General features: G+C 38.3%; 1 protein-coding gene and 1 long non-coding RNA gene across 3 annotated transcripts in view; one reads left to right on the forward strand and one right to left on the reverse strand.

The window, feature by feature from the left end:
• KLHDC10 (kelch domain containing 10) overlaps positions 1-14,579 on the forward strand; it is a 65,215-nt gene extending 50,636 nt beyond the window's left edge. For both annotated transcript variants that reach the window (XM_077131175.1, XM_077131258.1), the window contains 8 exons: positions 4,292-4,513; positions 6,092-6,246; positions 7,361-7,509; positions 9,085-9,169; positions 9,866-9,932; positions 10,595-10,642; positions 12,359-12,498; positions 13,076-14,579. In XM_077131175.1, the coding sequence (XP_076987290.1) occupies positions 4,292-4,513; positions 6,092-6,246; positions 7,361-7,509; positions 9,085-9,169; positions 9,866-9,932; positions 10,595-10,642; positions 12,359-12,498; positions 13,076-13,285 (1,076 nt within the window). In that variant the 3' untranslated portion in view covers positions 13,286-14,579. The remainder of the gene's footprint in view (positions 1-4,291; positions 4,514-6,091; positions 6,247-7,360; positions 7,510-9,084; positions 9,170-9,865; positions 9,933-10,594; positions 10,643-12,358; positions 12,499-13,075) is intronic.
• On the reverse strand, positions 9,040-22,222 carry LOC143658918 (uncharacterized). Its single transcript, XR_013163375.1, has 4 exons — positions 21,884-22,222; positions 20,674-20,727; positions 19,803-19,887; positions 9,040-9,160 (listed from the first exon to the last, which is right to left on the reverse strand). It is a non-coding gene; the product is annotated as an uncharacterized LOC143658918 (long non-coding RNA).
• Positions 22,223-22,895: the final 673 nt, after the last annotated feature.

The raw sequence follows: 22,895 nt of genomic DNA on the forward strand, positions 1-22,895 counted from the left end.
AAACAGGTTCAGTTTTAATTTTTGACTTTTACGTTTACTAATGGAAGTTCCTGAACTAGGTAGCCGATTTTATTGGGTGATTTTATTAGTAACAAGTACTTTTTTCAGAAAGTTGGGATTAGTACATGGAAAATTTGGGGTAGGATTCAGAGAGCTACATTATACTCTAAAACTAGTTTCATTTCTGTCAAGGGTGATGAGTCTCTGTTCTAATCTACATAATAAAAATTAATGCTTGGTCTTCATGACACTAACCATGACTGATTTTCCAGTGTGTTAATCTCTCTGAATGTAAATATTTTGATGTATATGTATGTACAAAGAAATCTGTAGTTAGCAACTAGAGAGAAAGAGGAGGTACCGCTTTACTCCCAGCTATAAGGTTCCTTGACAGGATGTTTAATATTTATAGAGCATTGACCAGGTGCTTTTCACCCAGCAGTTTAATTTGTATAGATCACCAAATTAACAAAAATCAGCAATTGGACTAGATTGGTGAAATACTGTGGAAGTCACAAAATTTTAAATGTACTCGTAGCCACATTAAAAAGTATTTATTTTTAATAATATCTTATTTAACCCATTATATAAAAAATAACATTTCAACAAATAATATAAAAATTAAATTTTATATTCCTTTTGTCATACTAAGTCTTTGAAGCCCAGTAGGCATTTTACATTTAAAGCATGTCTCAACTTGGACAAGTCACATTTCAAGTGCTCAGTAGCTATATGTGCCTAGTGGCTACCATGTTGGACAGTGCAGGACTAGACAGTAAGTAAGCTTTAGAGAACAGAGGTAGTAATTGACTTGTCATTGTATTCCTAACACCTAGCACATTGCCAGGTATGTAACAAGTGTCCAATAATACTTAATGAATGAGTAGATAAGTATAAAACTACTGACAACTCAGTATGTGATCCACGTGAGTTACATTTGCTCGCAAAAATAGGCAATAAACTTACAAGGGTCTGCTATACAGCCATTTTGAGAAAATCCTAGAATATGTTATAGTTCTTTTCACATTTGCCCAAAGCGGTTTTAAAAATTATTCATTGACTCCAGGTAAAAAAGCAAATTCACTATAGAGATTCTTAGAGTTTCTATCTGTTGACCGTAACTATTCTGTTTTTGTTTCAAATTTGGCTCATTCTTAGGAGCATTTTTGTCTTGGGGAGAAGACCATTGCATAATTCAACACCTGTTCCCTAAATCATATATGTCATCAGCATAATGTCAGCGTTCACTTAAAGTTGTGTACTTTTTTTGATCATCTTTGTCACTGTTTACTTTGACCTGAAGTGAAAATCAACAAAACTTGTAGTATCTGATACATATCCAACTGTAGTAGGTGTTGTGTGTGAGTGATGCAGGTTAATTCTTAACCATGATCTTTGCCCTTGAGGAGCTTATAATCCATTTGGAGAAGAAAAACAAACTGATAAAATAAGTAGAGAAAAATTAAATGCCAAATTAACTGACTTTCAACTTTGTTGAGTATCTTCTGTGGTTCAGGCACAGCCTTAACTGAGTGAATAGAAAGACAGACTCCTGGAATGATAGATATATAAACCAATATTCATATATTACCAAAATGTATAAGCCAACAAACATAAAGCAATAAACATTTAACATAATAATGAGTATAATATCTGTGAACTATGGTAATACGTCTCCATATACAGATGAGGAAGCAGGCTCAGGAATGATCGGTGATTTGCTCAAAATAGCAGTTAGAAAGAGCCTGGATTCAAATCTAGATTTTTATTAGGAGCCTTTGCTCTTTCTTCCACACCACACTTTCTGTGTTTTGAGAGTCCGAAAAGTGAAAAGAAATTGAATTCTTTAAGGTTAATCACAGCTCATTAGTAAGTTCATTTATTATAATTTGCCTACTATTTATTCATGTATTTACATAAGTATGGTGTAACAGTTTCATTAATTGCATATGTTTAGCCTAGTATTTTAGTGATATTGATGTGAACTGTAAAGGCCTTGTGGTGGTTGTTTTTTAACATTTTTATTGTAAACAACAAACAGACATACCAACATTCTTGACATGGTTACAATCAGTGGTTCACAATATTATCACATAGTTGTGTATTCATCACCATGATCATTTTTTTTGGACATCTGCATCGCTCCAAGCGAAAGAAAGGAAAAGGAAAGAACTCGTACGTGCCATACCCCTTACCCCTTCCTCTCATTGACCACTAGTATTTCAATCTATTCAACTTATTTCAACCTTTGTTCCCCCTATTATTTGTTTGTTTCTTAGACATATTTTTTACTCATCTGTCTATACTATAGATAAAAGGAGCATTAGACACAAGGTTTTTAGAATCACACAGTCACATTGCAAAAGCGGTATCATACAGTCATCTTCAAGAAATACGGCTATTGGAACATATCTCTAAAGTTTCAGGTACTTCTCTATAGCCTCTCTAATACACATTAAATTAAAAACGGGTTTCCTTATAATGCATGAGAATGACCTCCAGGATAACCGCTCGATTCTGTTTGAAGTAGCACTGACACTTTATCTCATTTGTCTCTTCCCCCTTTTGGTCAAGAAGGTTTTCTCAGTCCCTTGATGCTGAGTCCCAGCTCATCCTAGGATTTATGTCCTAGGATTTGTGTAGCCAGGGAGGTTTACACCCCTGGGAGTCATGTCCCACATAGAGAGGGGGAGGGCAGTGAGTTCGCTCGCCGTGTTGGCTTAGAGAGAGAGGCCACATCTAAGCTGTAAAAGAGGTTCTCTGGGGGTGACTCTTAGGCCTGATTTTAAGTAGGCTTAGCCTGTCTTTTGCAGGGATAAGTTTCATCAGGGCAAACCACAAGATTGAGGGCTCTGCTTATTGATTTGGTTGGCCCCAAGGCCCTATGGTTTTTTCACAGAGAAAGAGCTGTATGGGATATATGGGAGGCATTTCCACAACTGGAGATTGAAGGATAGATAGACTAGACTGAGGTAGAAGGGAATTACCCTAGGATTTTCAGGCAAAGAGATATGCTCAATTAAGCAGGCAGGAGTGAGTGTGAAAGATAAGCTAGGTCAAGGCTAGCTAGTGAAAGGCTCTAAATGCTGCACAGAGAACTTCATACCTGAGCACTAAGGAACCATTAGTCTCAAATAGGACTGACAGGTTGAATTTGAGTGGCTCAGTGTTTCACAGTTACCTTTTTGTTGTTGTTGCTCAAGATCTGTGCAGAATTAATTTTTAGTTCTTCCTTAAAGCATACCCAAGAAAGTGGGATTTTGATTAAAAAAAATAAAACTTCTGTTAGGGTAGTGATAAATATTTATATATATAAAACAAATATTAAGTGTCTAACATTGGCCTAAATATTAACTAATATACTTTTATCTATTAACAACATTTGAAAGTAGATATGTCTTTAGGGTAACAGACAACTATAGTAGCTTCTTAGTCCATCATTATATACTTAAGCATCATTGCTTCTAGAGCTTTGCAAGCGTATGTATAGATTGGTATAAAAAATTTGAAAGGAGAATAGAAATAATATAAAAGTGTTAGGTTTTTTGGTTTTCATTCTAAAATACTCGAAGTAATTTATAGTGAGCTAGTTGATATAATTTGAACTTTAGAAAACTTTCAAATATAAATTGTAGAAATAGTTTTTCTTAGTAACACTCTTAATAGGATGATCAATACTCTTTGACATAAATATGAGACTATTCTTCGTTAACTGCCATAATATCTGGAGTAATATTTAAATTCTAAATTTTGCTATAACTCTTTGAAAACCAGTTTCCTTTCTAAGTGTATAATTATATATTGTGGGGGGAAATCATAAGTTTTATGTATGTATTTTTATTTATACATGACTCATTCACATTTGTGATGTGTTTCTCTGATATTCACAGTTTAATTTAGTTGGCCTGTGTTTTTTTCTCTTCTCAGAAAATAAGAAAATTTGTCCTTTTAGCTTTTGGATTATTAAATCCCTCCTACTTTTCTTGAAAATTCCAAGTAGTCAGTTCTCATGGAAGAGAGTTTTTAATGCTCTTTTGCCTCACTTGGGAAAAATCTTTTTATTATTAAATTCTGAAAATAGGCATATGAAATAGAAATAGAGACTAGCTCTTTAAAATCTTAAGTAGTATGTATGAATGGTATATATAAAATTATCTAAGCAAATAAAAAGTACAATCATGTTATAAATCGTTGCTGATCCCTTTTTTAATTAATGTGGGTTGTTTTCTAATTTGGTCTGGGCTTTTAACCTCCTGAACCATCTGTGGAAAACTGTCCTCGTCTTTCCTAGGCCACAGACCTCCACCAGCACGAAGTGGACATCGGTGTGTGGCAGATAATACCAATCTATATGTGTTCGGAGGTTATAACCCAGATTATGATGAGTCAGGAGGGCCAGATAATGAAGACTATCCTCTCTTCAGGGAGCTTTGGAGGTATCATTTTGCTACAGGAGTATGGCACCAGATGGGTACAGACGGCTATATGCCCCGAGAACTGGCATCTATGTCACGTGAGTGCAAGCAGTTCCAAACTTTTGACTTTATGAATGGTCTGGGAGACCAGGTTCGATGTCACATGTTCCATGCAGTAATTTATAATAATGAAGTAAGATGAAAATATATTAATGGATAGGCTTTTACTGTGGTAATAATATAGCATGGTGATTCATAATCACTTGAACATTAGATAGCCATAAGTTTGAATCCAGCCATATACCATTTACTTGTCAAATGATTTTTAGCTTCAATTTCCTTACCTGTAAAATGTGATTAATATCTCAAAAGGCTAAATATAAAGTATAACATATATAGTAGGCAGAATGTAGTAGAACATCAACAAATAGGGTTTCTAACAATGATAACTTTGAGCATAGTATTTCACACACATTATCCATTTAATCCTTGTGGAACTATTGCCATTATAAAAATGAGGACATTGACTCTTACCTGCCATGCTGGAGACGTGGGTTCGGTTCCCAGTGCCTGCCCGTGGGAAAAAAAAAAAAAGTATGTAAAAATGAGGACATTGAAACTTTACAGAGCCCTAAGAATAGTAGTTAAGAATGCATGCTCCAGCCAGATTACCTCGGATTGAATCCCAGTTTGGCAAGGTTCTTTTTAGGAAACTGTCCATAAGTTATTTAAACCACTCTCTGTCTCTGTTTCATCATCCATAAAAATGGAGAAAGTGATAATAGTTCCTACCTCATAGGGTTGTTGTGAATTCTGAGACCACACTTGAATTTCAAAAATAGGTCTCACTGGCTTTAGAGCCTATGGTGTTGACTGCTCTACTGTATCAGTTGAATTGTTTTTTTTTTTAAAAAAGTCTTTGAAATAAATACATTAGCAATATTTTGAAATTATTTGTCATAAGAGAAATTATTTATGATTTTGTGTGTGTGTGTGTTGTGGCAGGAACAGAAGAGATACAGAAGAGAACACCATCACTAGCAGATATTGGTGTTTCTCTTTACCTGGTAGAGGGTTAAGATAGCAATGACAGAAACCATAATTCAAAGTATAGATGTCACCTCCTGGCAAAAACAGAATGATCCTTTTATCCCTTCATCCTGAGTTTCACTGGGTCTTTGCTAAGGCAAAGATGTTACTTCATTGTCCTCTGCTTTGCAGCATACTCAAACTGTCTTTAGCTGTACTGGTATACTGAAGTGCATATAATTTGGTATTGTTATACACAGTATTTAATGAACTCTATAAAAATATATTGAGGGTGATGCGACGGTGGCTCAGTGGCAGAATTCTCGCCTGCCATGCCAGAAGACCCGGGTTTGAAACCCGGTGCCTGCCCATGTGAAAAAAAAATAAATAATAATAAAAAAAAATATATATATATATATATATATTTGTATTGAATAAATGTTACACACCTAACAATGATATGTTGTCTGTGTAGTGTGAATTAGATCTTTTTCTGCAGAATTTTGTAGTAGTTAGATAGCAGTGGTTTGAACTATCTTCTGAGAGCTTTAAATCAGACTTTTAGTTTCTCAGATATTCTGAGTTTATGTGGGCACACATTGCATGTAGCCAGTATGTAAATGGAATTTGTGCTTCTCCTTCTCCAGTTGTGCTGCATGGAAACAACCTCTTAGTGTTTGGAGGTACAGGCATCCCATTTGGTGAGAGCAACGGCAATGATGTCCATGTCTGTAATGTGAAGTATAAGAGATGGGCTTTACTCAGCTGTCGGGGGAAGAAACCCAGTCGTATATATGGACAGGTACCAATCTGTGGCCAGTCATGGTGGATATCTTTGTTCATACTTTTTTAGTTCTGGGGACAACATCAGAATATTAATATTGCTTCCAAAAAGTTTTAATGGAAAATGAATTCAGTGTGGTTGGTATTTGATTTTTTTCAGTTCTGATGTGAAATTATAATTTGTAAATCTGGTTGCTTGTCTTTCCCCTTTCCTATTTCCTCCCTCACCTTTTGTTTCTGATCCAGTTTAGACCTGGATGGCCTTTAAATGTGGAATCCTTCCCCTTGAGAGATTGGACTGCAGTGTGGTCTGGATCCTGTTATCTTTAGAATGATATGATTCTTTGAAGCACTTTCTGATCTAAGTAATAGAGTGGATAATTTGCACTTGCTTAAGAGACTTTTACTCAGATCTGAGCTAAAACATTGGAGAGATTAGTTTAGGTCACAATGCTTCAAGCCTTGAGTATGAAAAGTTATATCCAAAAAGAGAGGGAGCCGTACATCAGAGACCCTTTGAGATTTACGAGCTAAGCTTGAAAAGACCAAGCTTCAGCTACTTTCCAAACTACCTGGTTTAGTACTAATAACAGCTTCTGAACTTTAACTTTGAAGGGACACATACTGGATAATTCTGTATTCCCATCACAGGAGGCATTTAAACTCTTAAGAAGTAACCATAACAATAGCTGAATTTACACCAAACAAAGGTTTGGTAGAAAATGTCAAATTCTTAGGACTGCCCCTTTAAACTTTCATACTTCAGGGATTCTAGCGGCTTATTTTCATATCTGCTTCTTGTTCTTGAGAGCATTTTCCTTCAGACTTCTTAGAAAAAGAAGCAGCTTTCAATGGAAATGTTCATGTCTATAATCTATAAATTATTTGGTTGGCTAGGATCCTTAAGGATCATCAAACCACTTACCTATCTGTAGGTAGAATTTGCTTTCCAGTTAAGCAAAGCTTTAACTTTCTAAAACTAATCTTTATGATCTCTAAAATCTTTAGGCCTTTAAAAGTCTTCTAAATACAAGAGAATTTTATAAAATCTGATTAGGGGTTATCTAGTAAGTTTAATATTCTTTAACCAAATGTTAACAAGTCAGTCTTATTCATCTTTCTCCATTATCCAGGCCATGGCTATCATCAATGGCTCCCTTTATGTCTTTGGAGGGACAACTGGCTATATTTACAGCACAGATCTGCACAAATTAGACCTCAATACCAGAGAGTGGACACAACTGAAACCAAACAACCTATCTTGTGATCTGCCAGAAGAGAGGTGAGTTTCTTAGATTAAAGCATATTTATTCTTTCTTGCTAATCAGAATATTAGTAATATGTTTTAAAGAAAACCGTTTGGCCCTGGTTAAAATAGCCAACTGGCTGTTAGTTCTCAGTTCAGTAGTAAAGATGGGTCTTCTCATGAGGGAATGATATTTTCTTCTGAACTATAGTTTTTCCTGTATTTCCTCTTATATTTCAGTCTTTCTGCATTAGGAAATTAGGAAGATCCTGATACTTTGAAGAAGAAATCAGTGGTAGCATTTGTAATCAAATTCCATATTACAAGCAAAACAGTTATTTTCCATTGACTTTTTTTTAATTGTGAAATATCTGATTACTTTTTGATCTCCCTTCTTCACTCACATATTAGGTTTCATTTGCTCACAGCTGCATCCCCAATACAGGGCACAATATCATGCCCATAGTGAGGGCTCAGTGAATATTGATTGGATGGATGTATGGATGAAAGTTTATTTTAAATGCTTTTATAAACAGTCAAAACCTCATGATTCTCTTTAGTTGCTTTCTAGTAGCAGTTCTAGATCTTTCACTTTTTTTCCCTAATAGCATTTGCTTCCTTTTAGAATTTAACTCACTGAAAAGCTTGAAGCGTTTTTTTCTCCAGTTCAAAAGCAAAGACAACAAACAAGTTTTAAATTCACTCTGTTTAGACTACTATCTCTTTGTTTCCTTTAAACAAAATGGCATATAGCTGCTCAGGACGAGTTTGTCTTTATTGTAGTATGTTAGTGGTCTTATTATTGCAGAACTAGCATGAAAAGATTTGGGAAATGGCCTGTTACTTTGGAATAATTTTGATGTAATTTATTTTATCAGCACCAGGGCCTTCAGGGAAAGGAGGAGATAGATTAAGTTTTCAAGGCATTTTCACATGGTTGCCTTCTTTGAATCATTTTATGGACATATTATAAATTGTTTCAGCTTCTAGCTAGACTGCCTGGATTAAAGTTCTGGTAGGTGTTTCACATTATATTCACAGTTCTATATAGTATAATTTTTCAGATATCTCTGTATCTGCTAAATAAGAATCTTAATTTGAAAGCCCTTAGTCTAGGGACTCTAATTAAATGTAGGCAGATCATTTTTTAAAACTCTAACAGTTTTTCCCTTTATACAAAATTATCACAAAAAGAGTATAGAAAATCTAAAAAATATAAATAAGCAAAGTGAAAATAAAAAAACAATCTAAACTAAGATACAAGGTTAACATTATGGGTTATATCCTTATAGTAATTTTCTCTGCAGATTTGTGTATCTGTAAATTTTTAATAGAGTATAGCCTACCTGCTATTTTGTAACTTTTTTTTACTGAATGACACAAAAATAAGTTCTCAATATATTAACCATTCTCTATGCCACATTCTTATTTGTAGTATATGAATATATTTTATATATATTCTATAATTTATTTAACTATTTTTCTGTTATTAAATACTTAGGTTATTTCCAATATTTTATTATTATAAATAATGATGCAATAAAAGTCTGGTAAATCTTAGGTACATCAGTTTTCACTTAATTATAAATGTATTTTATTGTATATTTTCAGATACAGACATGAAATTGCACATGATGGGCAGAGGATTTACATCTTGGGAGGTGGTACTTCCTGGACAGCATATTCCCTAAACAAGGTAAAAAAAAAAAAGAAGAGGGAGAGAAGATAAAGAGAGACATGTATCATCCTCAGCAAGATAATTCTGTTATTTAGGTATTTTAATTTTTGCAGATTCTTCATCAACACCCATTTCATGTTAGATGTACTTTATCAGTTCAAACTTGCTCCTGATATGCTTTCCAGTTGATAGTTGCATTTATCACACCTTGAAAATGTTTTATGAATATTGTCCCCTTATGCTAGATGAGGGGATAATTATCTTACATGAGATTTGGGGCAACTAATTAGAATTGGAACCAGGGTTCTAGGAAATTTGAAAGTTGTAAAACAGTACACAGAAGGAAACAAAAATCATCTACGGGCTACAGTGGCTCAGCAGGCAGAGTCCTCACCTGCCATGCCTGCCTATGCAAAAATATATACATATATATCACCTGCACTTCTGCTTTGGGTGTGTTTTGCTCATTCCAAGCTTTCTTCATCTTTTTTTTTTTAATTGAAATCATATATGTGCTTAATTTTCAGTTGCCTTATTTAATGTTTTGCCTTATATTTGAATTAGGAAAGATGAGAGAAATACAAAGGAAAAGAGGACTTTTCAACCAAGAATCCAAGCTGCTGTTAAAAATCCAGCTTTCAGGCTAGCTAAAACTGCTGTTATTTATCTGTGTTTGTGTGTGTACATGTTTCTTTTTTTTTCTCTCTCCCCAAGATCCATGCATACAACCTTGAAACGAATGCATGGGAGGAAATTGCAACAAAACCCCATGAAAAAATAGGTAAATTTAAAATAATGATTCACTTATCTTTAACAAATGTATTTTATACTTTTACTTGTTTTGGAATGGGAAAATAATTTTATTGAGCTAAATAGCAGCTAAAATATCTGTTGAACTGGTATTAGAAATTACTTGAATTCCTTAGCTCAGATATTATTCTTCCTTAGCAATTGAGCAGAGACTCAATTGTTAGATGCACTTTATCAGTTCAAACTCTGCTCCTGATATGCTTTCCAGTTGATAGTTGCATTTATCACACCTTGAAAATGTTTTATCAATATTATCCCCTTATGCTAGATGAGGGGATAATTATCTTGCATGAGATTTGGTGAGGATATTTGAATTATGTGGCAGAAGGGGGGAAATATGGGTGGGATAAGAAATAGGAATTTAAATCAAGATCTTCCAGCTTTTTGTGGCTAAAGGGGCCATAGTAACCCAGACCTCTCCACACCACCTGTTTCCCTGGCACTTAACAGTGTACCCTTATATTGAGGTAGAAGGAAGAATTGGAAGGACTAGTCTGTGTTTGCTTATTGCAACAAAGGGATTCTTTTTCAGTGAGTTATTAATAGTATATATTTTTCTATGTCATATCAATGTTATTCCCAGTTTTTTTGTGTGTGTGAATAATGGGATTTCTGTGTTTATGTGTTTGGCAGGTTTCCCTGCAGCCCGAAGATGTCACAGCTGTGTTCAAATAAAAAATGGTAAGGATTCTAAATAATATTCTGATTTCATTTCTGTAATTAGTTTAGCTATCTGTAGGCATATCTTGTTTCATAAAGATAGCTCCTCAGAAAAAGTGTTTGGTTTTAGGGAGAATCTATTTCTTGTAGTGTAAACTTAAATGGAATCCATAAAGTTATGCCTCTCTCAGCAGTTTTTCATAATGTAAACTAGTGTGGTATTTGGGCTCCCTCAGTTATTAGAGAGTTAAAAAGTCAACAATAAATAAGCTTTGTTATTCTGCCACCTGTTCTTTCAGCACCCCACCTCATCAGATGGTTGTCATTATTGATTCACTTGACTGCTCATACAATAGAGAACTCAGTGAATACTGTATTAAATTGTAATGACTCCTTCAGACTGTCATTTCATTAAGTTTATTCTGTTCTTTATCTGATGCCAAATAGAACTCTTAGCTCATTCTTTGGCCATATTACAACAAAAGCTTTGTTTGGCTTCAGAAAGCACTATATCTAAGGGTGGTGAATGACTCCTCTTTGTATAATCTTCCTGTCTTTTAATTTACACTTATTTCATAGTTTAATATACCTCCTTAAATTTTCCTGGGAGGAAGGTATATGTAAATGAATTGATACCCAGTATCCTTTCAACAGCTTAGTTTGGATTTAACTAGGATTATGCAGCTATCTCTAGCATGGGAGGTACTTTTTGTTATGCTTCTGTATTTTGGATAAGATTTATAGGTAGGGGCATTGTTCAGCTTTGCCTCTCTGAGAATGGAGCTAGTACTTTAAAGTTTTTCTTGACATCTAGCCAAAAAGTTACCAATACATTTTATTATTTAACTAAATATTGGCTTAAACTTGATCTAGACCTGAACTAAGACATTTATTAATTTTATTCTTTGAGACCAAGCACCCTACAAAAAGAATTCAGCCTTAGTTCTGGGCATTTAGCTTGAAAGGTTCGCATAGTCTTTGTTATAAGCTGCCTAATTAGTTATAACTGATTCTACAAGAAATCCTTTCATTTTGGGAAATTTTTGGTCCTGACATAAAGAACTGTATAGATAAAATGGGGCTTCAAACTGTCTTCTCTGAGTTGAAGAAAGCTTGAAAAGAACTTGTCTTGTACTCCCAAAGTGAACATTGCAGTGAATATTTATCCTCAATTAAATGTCTTCATAGAAGATGTTTGTTTAAAGAAGTGTTTGCAGGAGTTGTTTTCCCTGACCTGCAGTTATGTTTTGTTTGGCCCAGATAGGCATTATAATTTTTTAAATTAGAGGTGAACACTTAAAAATCAAAATGTTTCACTTTTTAAAAAAATCCTCATTTGTAGCTTCTCTTGAAATATCAGGAGATCTGGCAACTGCAGACCTAAAGTCCTAGTGGAATCAGTCAGCTGGAGCTGCATAGCTGTCACCCTGTTACAGCATGTGCACCCCTATTTGTTTGTCTTCCGTGGAAGTCCCGTTCTATGCCTGGTATCTGTAGCTATTTGGATTTGTGGATCCTGACAAAAAGCCTCCTTAGAGTCTTGCATCTACAGTCCCAGTAAAGACCCTGACAGTGTCCAAACTCTATTGAGGAGACCACACAGTTGAAGTCCTGTAAGGTATAGGACAAATCCATTTAATTGACCTCTTGTCAGCTAGTTGTGTGGTCTACTATCAAACATACCATAGCTTTGGTGCTTTTCCTTTGGGTGATATGGAATTTCTCTTTTCTTGGTAGATGTATTTATTTGTGGGGGCTATAATGGAGAAGTGATCCTGGGAGATATCTGGAAGTTGAATCTGCAGACTTTTCAGTGGGTGAAACTCCCAGCTACTATGCCTGAGCCAGTTTATTTTCACTGTGCAGCTGTTACACCAGTAAGTTTCAATTTTCATATTTTCTTTACGTAGTTGTAGATGATAGGGAGATCTAGAGAGTCCTGATACTGGCAAACTTGGTAGCAAGAATGTGTTTTTAAAACTTCCTTCTAAAGCTAGCCAATCCTCTGAAAAAATCAGATACAAATTTAAAGAGTAGCAGAAATGCAAAAGAAGTGCTATATATGGCATTCAGGTGCTGACAGTAATATCAGTGGGTGTTTTCTGGGAAGGAAGGATAGTTTTATCCCCATGATTCCATGAAGATCCCACTAGTTCTCAAAGGTAAAGACCTTTATTTTGATCTTTACATTCCCAATATTTGACTCAGTAAATACCTAATATAGTCTTAGTCTAATGTTTGTTGTTTAAAAATCGATAGTTTTTGCTTTCCTTAGTAATTCATTATTTAAATCCTTCTTGATCTCTGCACTAGTTTGAGGTTAGTGAGAAATTCTGTTTGTTTCAGCTCATCTCAGTTGCATCTATGTTTTTTTTTTCTCCTTGAGTCTTCAACGTCAGTATCTGTTTCTCTCCTATTTGAATTTGCCCTCTTTTGACTGCCATTTGTTCATAGGCTGGTTGCATGTACATTCACGGAGGAGTGGTGAACATCCATGAAAACAAACGGACTGGGTCATTGTTTAAGATCTGGCTGGTGGTACCTAGCTTGCTGGAACTGGCATGGGAGAAGCTGCTTGCGGCCTTCCCTAACCTAGCAAACCTCTCCCGAACACAGCTTCTTCACCTTGGACTCACACAGGGACTCATCGAGCGCTTGAAATGAGGATTTCTGGACTGTTCATTCATACTGGAAATGTTAATTTAAAGAGACTCCTTTATTTATGGGCAGTGTAGAATGTGCTACAAAGAGGATTGGTTACCCTGATCAAGGCCTTATTCAGAAAATACATCAGATGCCTTTCTGTAAATTGGTTTTTAAGTTTATGGAAATCTTACTTTCCCTTGTGCTTCCTTTGCTTCTCTCCTCCTCCCATCCCCACTCCAGTACTCACACACATGCTTACATACTCCCTCTTCTTTGATGGTGTTGAGGAGAAGTCTGAAAGTACCATAAGTTATAAATCAAGATAAGATATCAAAGAATTTGTAAAGGAACTCTGAACATATGACCATGTCAGCCAATGCTCTACAAAAAAAAATCATTACCAACAAAAACAAAACTAAAAGAAAAAAAAAAATCCAGCAACAGCAACAAGCACTTATCAGTTTGGGGATAAAACAAAAAGAATGAGAATCTTGAAGATTTTACTTAAGCTGCTTGAAACTTAACTGTTTGAAACATAACTGTTTTCAAAGATGCATCTAATTGAGTGACTGAGTCTAATAGCAGCAGTAGGTGATGTCTTGCTGCATAGATACCCAAACCTATCCTTTGGCTTTGGAGGAAAGTTAAGGATCTCAGCAGCCTTTGGTTAGTGATTTCTTTCCTCATCCTTTGGTACCAGCAATAGTCAGAGTTGGCTTGTCTAAAGATTTACATATGTGCTGTGGTCGTGCTGTTTGTTGTGGCTCTTAGAGATTATGGCACTAAGAATGTTTCAAATCAAGAAACTATGGTTGTCAAAGTTCTTCATTCTGAGCCATTTTGAAGTTCTGCCATGCTTATTAATGGTTTCAAGTATCTCTGACTTCTTTATGGGGTCATGTAGACCTAAGTGTATGGTGTAAATGCTATGGGAGAAACACAAGCTTGTGAGAGACCAGGGAAGAGTGGAGCAGAGAGGGCTTGCCCCTATCAGGGAGTGTTAACTTGGTTTCTGCTCTGGGCTGTGAGCTTTGTCATATGCAACGTGGTGGCCATTTTCTTTTCAGAACTTGTTTCTTTTCTAATCTTGGGCCACACCCCTGTCATTTTCTCAGGCAACTGATTTTATTTATAGAAAGCCAGTTGGCCCAGTTTTTCTCTTAGCTTATTTCCACCTTTTCCATCTGCTTTAATGTATATGGTGTCGTGAATAAATGTCTAGTAATTGGATAGAAAGTCTTAAGGGAAAAACCACAGATCATCCTTCCTGAAGAAACAAATATCATTTTAAACACTAGCATGAGGAAAGAATGAAACTTTTTTAGTGTGAAATTTTAGTTTTGGGTTTTTGTATGGTTGTTTTTTAATTCAAATATGAAAAAATGACCTATGTTTTCACTTGTTTTGCCATCAGGCTGCTAGAATAGTTGAGTAAGTCATCTAGACATGAGCCTTTGGAAATTCATGCATGTTAACAAAGGTGCTTAAGGCATACAAGTGGGCACAGTGCTGATCGTCCCACGGGTTTCCTCCCAACAGGAGACTCAGATGGGAGATTTAGGACACAATTTTTCCTTTAAGTGCCTCTTTTTCACCTAGCTTTTAAAATTTTTCTTCTTTTTCCTTTATCTCAGAAAGGATATGTGTGGATTTCAAATCACCTTTGAGTTATGGCTAGAAAATTACCATCCTGTGTTCACAACTGGGGAAGAGAAAACTGTGACCTGTAAACTTGGATTCCTAACTTCCAGGCTTTATTATGATATCCCATCCATTTTGGGTTGACTTAATGGAGCTTGTATTCTGCAGAGTCTTGTAGTAACCACTCCTCTATTGAGTTTAAGGGGTGTGAGAGCGGTGGCGGGAGAGACAGGAAAATGAGCAACTCCTTTAGAGGTCCATTCCCCCACATCTTGCCATTACCAATCTATTTGGCATTTAACCTCTCACCAACCACTGCTGGGCTTATGAAGCTGTTTCCAGAGCTTATTAGAGTGAGCAGCAACAGTAGTTCAAAACAGAGATTTGCTATATGATTCCACCTTGGTCTCTGTATATTTGGTGGAAATGTATCCCAAATTAAATAAGTAAAGCTGTCTGTAGGGAGAGAGGAGGATTTTTGTCATGGATTTCTGCAGGGACCAAAGACTGAATGCTCAGCCTCTGTGTTATACTTCCATGGTCCTTGGGATATAAGCAGGTCTCTAGTTCTGCTACACCAGATAGCAGATGAGGTCTGGTTCAGTCCACACACTCGCTAGCATCTTTTTTTTTTAAGCCTTCTGTGGGCAGTTCTTTTTGAGGTAGACTTTGGAGGCCTGACATCAAAGACCTTGTATGTGACATTTTCATAAAAGTATATATCATTGGTCTAGGGTGTCTTCTTTTAATATTACACTAGTGAAAATGATGTAGTATGGCCAGCTTTCTGAGTGCTATAGAACCACACATATGCACATGTTCTGGATGCCAAATGAGATCCTGTGTATGATGACTTAAAGTAGATGACTAGGATTGATGTAAGAGGTCACCAGGTATTTTAGTGTGCGTGTATATATATAACCAGCATTTTAAATTCCTGACCCTGTTACTTGATTTCAGAGAGTGTATGGCTGCTGCCTCTCTGCCTCATTGAGGTACTCCCAGTCATCTGACTGCAGTCTTGTAAATTTAAGTGCAATATATAGAAACACATATGAGTATATACAGATTATATATAGAGTGTGACTATAAAGCAGCTAGACTACTTTTTGTATCTGTTTTAAGGAAACCAGCTCATTACTTTAGAGCCAAATCATGCCAAGAATTTTAGATGTGATCAGCTGGCTTAAACCAACTCTTGGTGAAGCTAGTTTCAAGTCCATATTTTCTTACCCCAATTCTTAGAGACTTCTTATTCCTTGGGTTTGTTACAGTTGACATTTTTTTCCCAGTCATCTTATACTATCTTATACTGATGTACTATCTTATATTTGCATGTCTTCCTACATTTCTTTGCCCAGGAACAAGGAAGACACCTATAGTTTCCTTAATGGAGAGTTTCCTTAATGGAGAATGAAAACCTAAGATTTGATACTGTCAGTTCTCTCATGTATATGCTAATTTATCTGTGAATTTAATACCTTATTAAATGAAGAAAATGATGCTTTCTTTACTTAATAAAGTATTTTCCAGATCCTGGGAAAACTATAAACTCGTATGGAATTGATTGAAACAGTTCTTCATGGGGCAAACTGAAATCCTTTCAACAGGCAGAATGCCTTTTGGGGGGGACCCTAGTGACATGATGTAAAAATTTGCTTACCACTATTCGTATCCATTACTTAGCTAGATTTTTAAAATATAAGCATATTAACATTTCTAAGCAAGTGATCTTTGCTTATCCAAAGCAGCAAGAGTAAAGCACAGATAATTGAAATCCATCGATAATCAGTATTTCAACTTTCTTACCAAACCGTTGATTCATTTATGGTTATTCCTCCTCCCTAACCCTTTCCCTCAAGCATCTCCTTTTCAGTGGAGTGAGGTTAAGAAGTAGTTAGAAATGGAAAGGGAAGAATCATGGACGGCCTAGAAAACTAGCAAACATGTAAGCAGCCCTGATTAACAGTAAAAGCTGAAAACTGTTGAAAGCTGAAATTAGGAACCATGAGTGGTTATCCTGAGTTTAGTTGTTATTCTTCAGTCCTTTGCTTCAGCATAATTTCCTGCCCTGGGTTCTAGGCTGTCTCTTCTATAACCACCAAAGAACTCTTAGCACCTTCAGGAAGAAAAAGTTGTTTTTGATGCAGGGGAAATCCCATCATTTGACTACATTTCTTTGGCTCTTGACAAATGTTTGCTTTTCTCTAATCTTGCAGGAGCCTTGTTTTTCCCTTTGGAAATAACTTTTCCAGCCACATATAGGAAAGCCTGGCATAACGGAAAAGTTAAATTATTCTCTAAGAATATGTTGGTCTGAATCTATAAAACCAATTTGTTTTTTATGTTATCTTTCAAATGTTTAGAAAGTAGCACAGGTTACTGAATTGTCTACCTGCCAGCACTCTGATATAGCCCAAAAAAGCCATCCATTTTCATTATTCTTCATTATTCTAGCATTGAGTTCTAGAGTGGATGAAAATTATGGTCCTGTGATTGTAAGCTCCAAACACTGAAAACCATTATCTTAAATTGCTTTGTGGTTCCCCAAATGCCTGGGAACTCTAGAAGCCTTGGCAGGCCCTGAGGTAGCTCTGTAGGGCTCAGTAACCTCCATGTGCATTGCCACCACCAGATGGTGCCCAGCAATGGTGCTACCCTTCAAAAATCATTAGATTCCACAAATAGCGACCTCTTCCCTAGTCTGTGTAATGAAAAGAAGTTCTGAGTTGTGCTTCAAAAGTGGTACCATCTTTTTAGTGTAATTTTTAGTTAAGTTTTTTTTGTTTGTTTTTTTTTTTTTACTTTTTTAGAAATTTTTTTAGAGAGCCCAGCTTAGTCAGTGTACAGGGTGAGTCAGGCACCGTTTTCAGAGAAGAAACAAGATGTAGTAATTGATATTTTACTAGTTGTACATTTAGAATACAAAGGAGGCATCAGAAAGCACACTGACTTTCTCCAAAATCACTTCCTTGTACACAGAGTCTGAGCAGGGAGAGCATGCCAGGCATCTCCTTGTAAAGGCACCTGCCAATGAAGGTTTTACTGGAAGCACCTAGGCAAGAAAGGGAAACCTCTCTCTACCATGCAGTCTCTCTACCATGCAGTCTCTCTGAGGGGTGAACCTAGGCTTTGCTCTTCAGAACAGGGTATGCTTAGGCCGCATACAATGCTTGCCTTACTTTAAAGCTATTGCCAGTCCTGTTAAATAGTGTGGAAGTCCTTTTGCAGTCTGGTGTGCATGCCGTATGAGCAGGACAGCTTTTCCATCTTACCTGTTTTCCTACAAGCAAGTAGGAAATATAGTGGATTTAACCTAAAATGTCCAATCTGTATTTATGTACCTTGTCAGTGTTTTGCTGTTGGTTTTCTAAAACAATCTGATCAATAAATCTTCTCCAAATCTGTTTGGTTCAAGGTCACTTTGATTGTCTGACTGTAGATTGTGTGTTTGTGAGCTCACCTGTATAACCTAATCAACAGTCCCATCCACCTCCACCACCCCCTGTACCACTCCGACCAGGGTCAACTTTTCTGTGTAATATCTGTGAGTCATCGACTTCCCACACCCAATCCCCTGTGGTCTTCTATCTGCTCAGTGTCTGGAACTCCTGGACATATGATGGTTCCCTCAATAGAATGCTGCTCTCCCCACAGGGACTCTAGTAAGAGTGATTGTGGAGTGGGTCACACTCCCCTTTACTGCCCCACCACTAGACAAGTTTGCGTGGATGTATCAAGACTTTTCTGAACGGATGGAGGGGCTACAGAAAACTCAAAGGGAAAATATAAATCTGTATGTACAGTCATATGACTATATGATCCAAGAGAAAAGCCCCAAGAGGAGTTGAGTCCTTTACAGGTATCCTTTGGGAATGAAACCACAGTTCCTAGCTCTGCCCTTGGTTTTCTAGATACTTCCCTTTCCAAAACGTCTGCTTTGTGACGCTTCACCCTCTAACTGGATCACTTCTTCCAGTAGTACATTTCTCCACCTCTGTTAAGTCCTAAGTAGGCGTGGACACTCCAAGTCTAGTGTGAATTACACATAGATCTCTTATTTTCAGGGTTTCGTTATCCATTAGGCTAACTAATCAATCAGATAAGTATACCTTCTAAGGACAAATAATATTTGATATTGTTAATATACATCTATAAGATAATTTCTACCCCTTCTTAATTTGTAAGAGTCCCTAATCTACCTTACAGTTGATACTTTACATTTATTTTGCAGAGAAATCTTCTTTCGTTTGATTTATTTTTCTTGCCTCTTCTAAACTGTATTCCCTTCAGAATACCAAGAATAAGAAATGGACCCTATACTTTTTGGATTTTAGACCTGCCAAAGCTTTGAAATTGACTTTTGTTTGCATCTGATTTAACTCTTAGATAGGGTAACTAGTCCCGGCTTGCCCTGAGGGGAGGGGTTTAATGGCTTAGTTGTCCCTCCAGTTACATGTATAAAATTCCGTCAGTCAAAATGCTATTACTAAATACTATATAGTTGAACAGTACAACCATATTCTCTTACAATATATCTTCCACAGTAATTGCTTGAGGGGCAAGGACATTGATAAAAATATTCAGTTTTCATACTACCTTCAAATGAAAGGCCCAGGCTCTAGACCTGTGGGAGACCAATAGAATTTTATGTAATGATGGTAGCGACATGTGGCTCTGAACACTCAAAATGTGGCTAGTGGCCGAAGAACTGAATTTAAAAATTGATTTAATTTTAATTTGCATATATATATAGAAGTTTGCTATTATTGCTCTTTGTAGTTGTTGGAAAACATACAATGGAAGTATGATACTAAAATTACAAAATTAACCAGTAACAAAACAACATAAGTTTGAGGGAAGAGAGGTAGGCTAATGTGAGCTAAATCCTTACCTTCTATAGCAGAAAGGTGATATACTGAATGTCTCAAAATGAAGTATTAATCACATAAGCATATTAGAGATGTCAAAGTAGGTATCTGAAAGAAAAAGGAAAAAACAATCCAAAGAGCTAAGAACAGTAAAAATGGGCTGTAGCGGAGACTGTTGTTTTTAAAATGTGTTCATGTTTTCTTGTTTTGTTTTTACTTTTTGCTTTTATAAAACAAAACCCTTCATAGCTCTTCTAATTTAGGTCTGCAGGGTCTCCTCTGATGAAAATCAGGTTATAAATAATTGGGTGAAATTCAAACGGTGGGGCCGAAGGATAAGTCTTTTTTAAAGTTCCTCATTTATTCATTTGCAGCCTATCTGGTATTTGGGGAATCTTTGACTTAAAAGCCAATCCCAGGAGCTGAGGGGAAGGATAAAGCAGAAGAGGTGGAAAAAGGGAATTTAAAAAATATGCAATCTCTCAAGGTTTAAGTGTGGTTTTATCATCCTGTTGACCAAAGACTATTCCTCACCATTCTTGTTCATTCATAAAATCAAGCAAGGACATTATTCTAGGGCAGAGGCTTTTTCTTTCATAAACTCCACTCAAGGTGAGAAGAGGTATAGGGTTTTTGAGTGACATACAGCTGATCGTGCCCATCCTGCCCAGGCCTTGGGGTCATGCCTCGGGATCTGGACTCGCAGTCTCAGATACAAAAATGAGACACTTCTCTGATTCTCAAATGTGAAAGTGTATCCTGCTTTCTTTTCAGCAGTCAGCTCAACAGGAGGGCCTCAGCAGCCCAAGTGAGAAGGAAGACGCGAAGCACAGCCTGATGCCAGGGTTAGGGAAAAGAAAAGGACAGAAACAGGTGGGAACTCTGGCCACTTACTATTTTAGGACCCCACACCAGGTCAGAGATTTAGAGCAGTACTGCAAATGGCAACTGTGAAAAGAAGAGAAAGCAGCTGTCAGTCGGTGTCATCTCCGACTGGTCAGTTCATTCTTGAGCCTTCCATCTAAACCTGGCTATTGGAGCTGAGGAGCCCTCGCCATGATTGCCAAGGATGTTTCCAAAATCTCCCTCACCCCACTGTAAGGAAGCAAATTCATTTGCTATGCCAACCACAAAGAATACTGCTAGGCCATCCAGGGATCTACTCCAGCCGGGGTTTTATTTACTAACTAAATCTCATCCTGGGGTATAGTGTGAACCGAAACAGCCATGATCATGGCTCAGGATGTCAGCATCTGCCTCTTGTTCACCCTACACTGCCCAGACGCCCTTGAAAGTGTAAGAGACCAGACTAATCACAAATCCATAAGAATAATGAACATGGAGGTTGCTCAGGGCAGCAAGTACCATGAGTGATGCTAAGGGTAACCAGGACTAGAGGGATCCAGGCCTAAACTCCGGCCCTGCCTTGTGTGGGGGGCATTGGGAGTCAGTAGTCACCTTATCTGCCCAGCCCCTCACCGTCCTGCAGTGTTAGCCAAACACTTGCAACAGTTCTTTTTTCCTAGAGATAATACTCCATTTGACAGGTTGGTAAACCAAGGCGAAACCAGGTTAAGTGATTTGCTGAGGCTAACAAAGTCCAGAAAAGAGGGGGCTTTGCCCTGGGAGCAAAGACTGACTGAGCGCCTTGCCTGCAATTTTGGGAGGTTGCATTCATAAGAACTTTCATCTTTCCTTCCCCTTCCCGAAGGCCCCTTTTGAGAAGGGAGGCACAGACAGCCTTCCCCGCGGTCTGGCTGCAGGCAGTGGGCAGTACCGAGGGGCTTCTGGGAACCGAAGCCGTCTCTGACCTTCGGAATGCGGGGGCGAGATTCCGAGGATCGAGCAGCCGTGCAGGGGAGCCTTGAAGCCCGGGGGCGGGGCGCGGAGGGCCGGGGGAGCAGGCGGGCCTCGACCACAGCGGGGTGCGCGGGAGGTCTAGTCCGGGGACCCGCAGGCCCCTGGGAGAGACGCAACATCTACCCGAGCGCAGCGCCCGCGCGCCCTGGCGAAGCACAGCAGCGCTGGCCTCCTAACGCCGCACCAGTCTCTCCGAGCCGACGGCCAGGCGGGGCCATTTTGATCTAGGGGACTTAGTGCTTACGCCGCGTCAGACTGGAAGAACTGTCCCTCCTCGCTCCGGCGGTCCCGGCTAACCCCCGCCCTCGCCCTTCCGTCCCGGCATTTGTCCCTTTCGGTCCATCCAGACGCCATCTGCCCACATCTGTGGGGAGAAAGAGTCGTCCTTTTCAGACTGCAGCAAAATGTCCTGGTGGTTGCATTAAGGCGTCACGAAGTGCCTTCTCGGGTGGCTTCTCTGCCTCCACCTAGCGGGGAGCCGGAGCTCGGCAGAGCTCTGCCAGGAGGTGGTAACAGCAGCCGGGTTCCCGCGCGCTCGCGGCCCCCTGCGCCCCGCCTGGCTGTGCCTGTTCCCAGGGAAGAACGGGGGGTGGGGGGGACGGAAAGAAAGGATGAGATTCCCGGACTCGGCACCCCCCGGCTGGACCTTGGTCCACCTCCCGCCCCACTTCCGAGAACCCCGAGGAAAGCTGGCGCTCAGCTCCCTAGCTGGTTGAGCTATGTCCCTTCTATGCTAGTTGCTAATTGAGCATCTATTATGCACCGATCACTGGGTGCTGGAGATGCAGCAGGAAAGAAGGCTCCTTTCAGGGAGCGTACATTCTGATGAGGAAGTTTTGGATAACACACACTCAAACAAGAAGAGAAACTAGATGGGGACTAAAGAGGCTGATTGAGGAGTAACTAGGAGCAGTTTTAAATGGAAAAGTTAGGGAAGGCGTGATCACGGAGGACTGGCTGAGTGTGCAAAAGGAGCTGAAATGTGCGTGAGAAAAAAGGCTACATCAGTGATCAAAGCATTCCAGGCAGGGGCACAAACCGCTTCTTGTGTCTTCTAGAACCTGAAGACGCCCCTGTGGCTGGAGCGAGGGAGTAAGGGGGATGTGGGGGAAGAGACTAGGGAGGCATGGGAAGGAGGGGCAGGCAAGACACATCGTGGAGAGCTGGGATGTTTGTCTTCTCTTCTTAGAGCAGTGGGAAGCTTTAAGGTGGAGAACAACGCTGAAGGATCGCTCCAGGTGCTGGTGGAGAGCCCT

This window comes from Tamandua tetradactyla, chromosome 1 (genome assembly GCF_023851605.1).
Source record: "Tamandua tetradactyla isolate mTamTet1 chromosome 1, mTamTet1.pri, whole genome shotgun sequence".
Classification (NCBI taxonomy): Eukaryota; Metazoa; Chordata; class Mammalia; order Pilosa; family Myrmecophagidae; genus Tamandua; species Tamandua tetradactyla.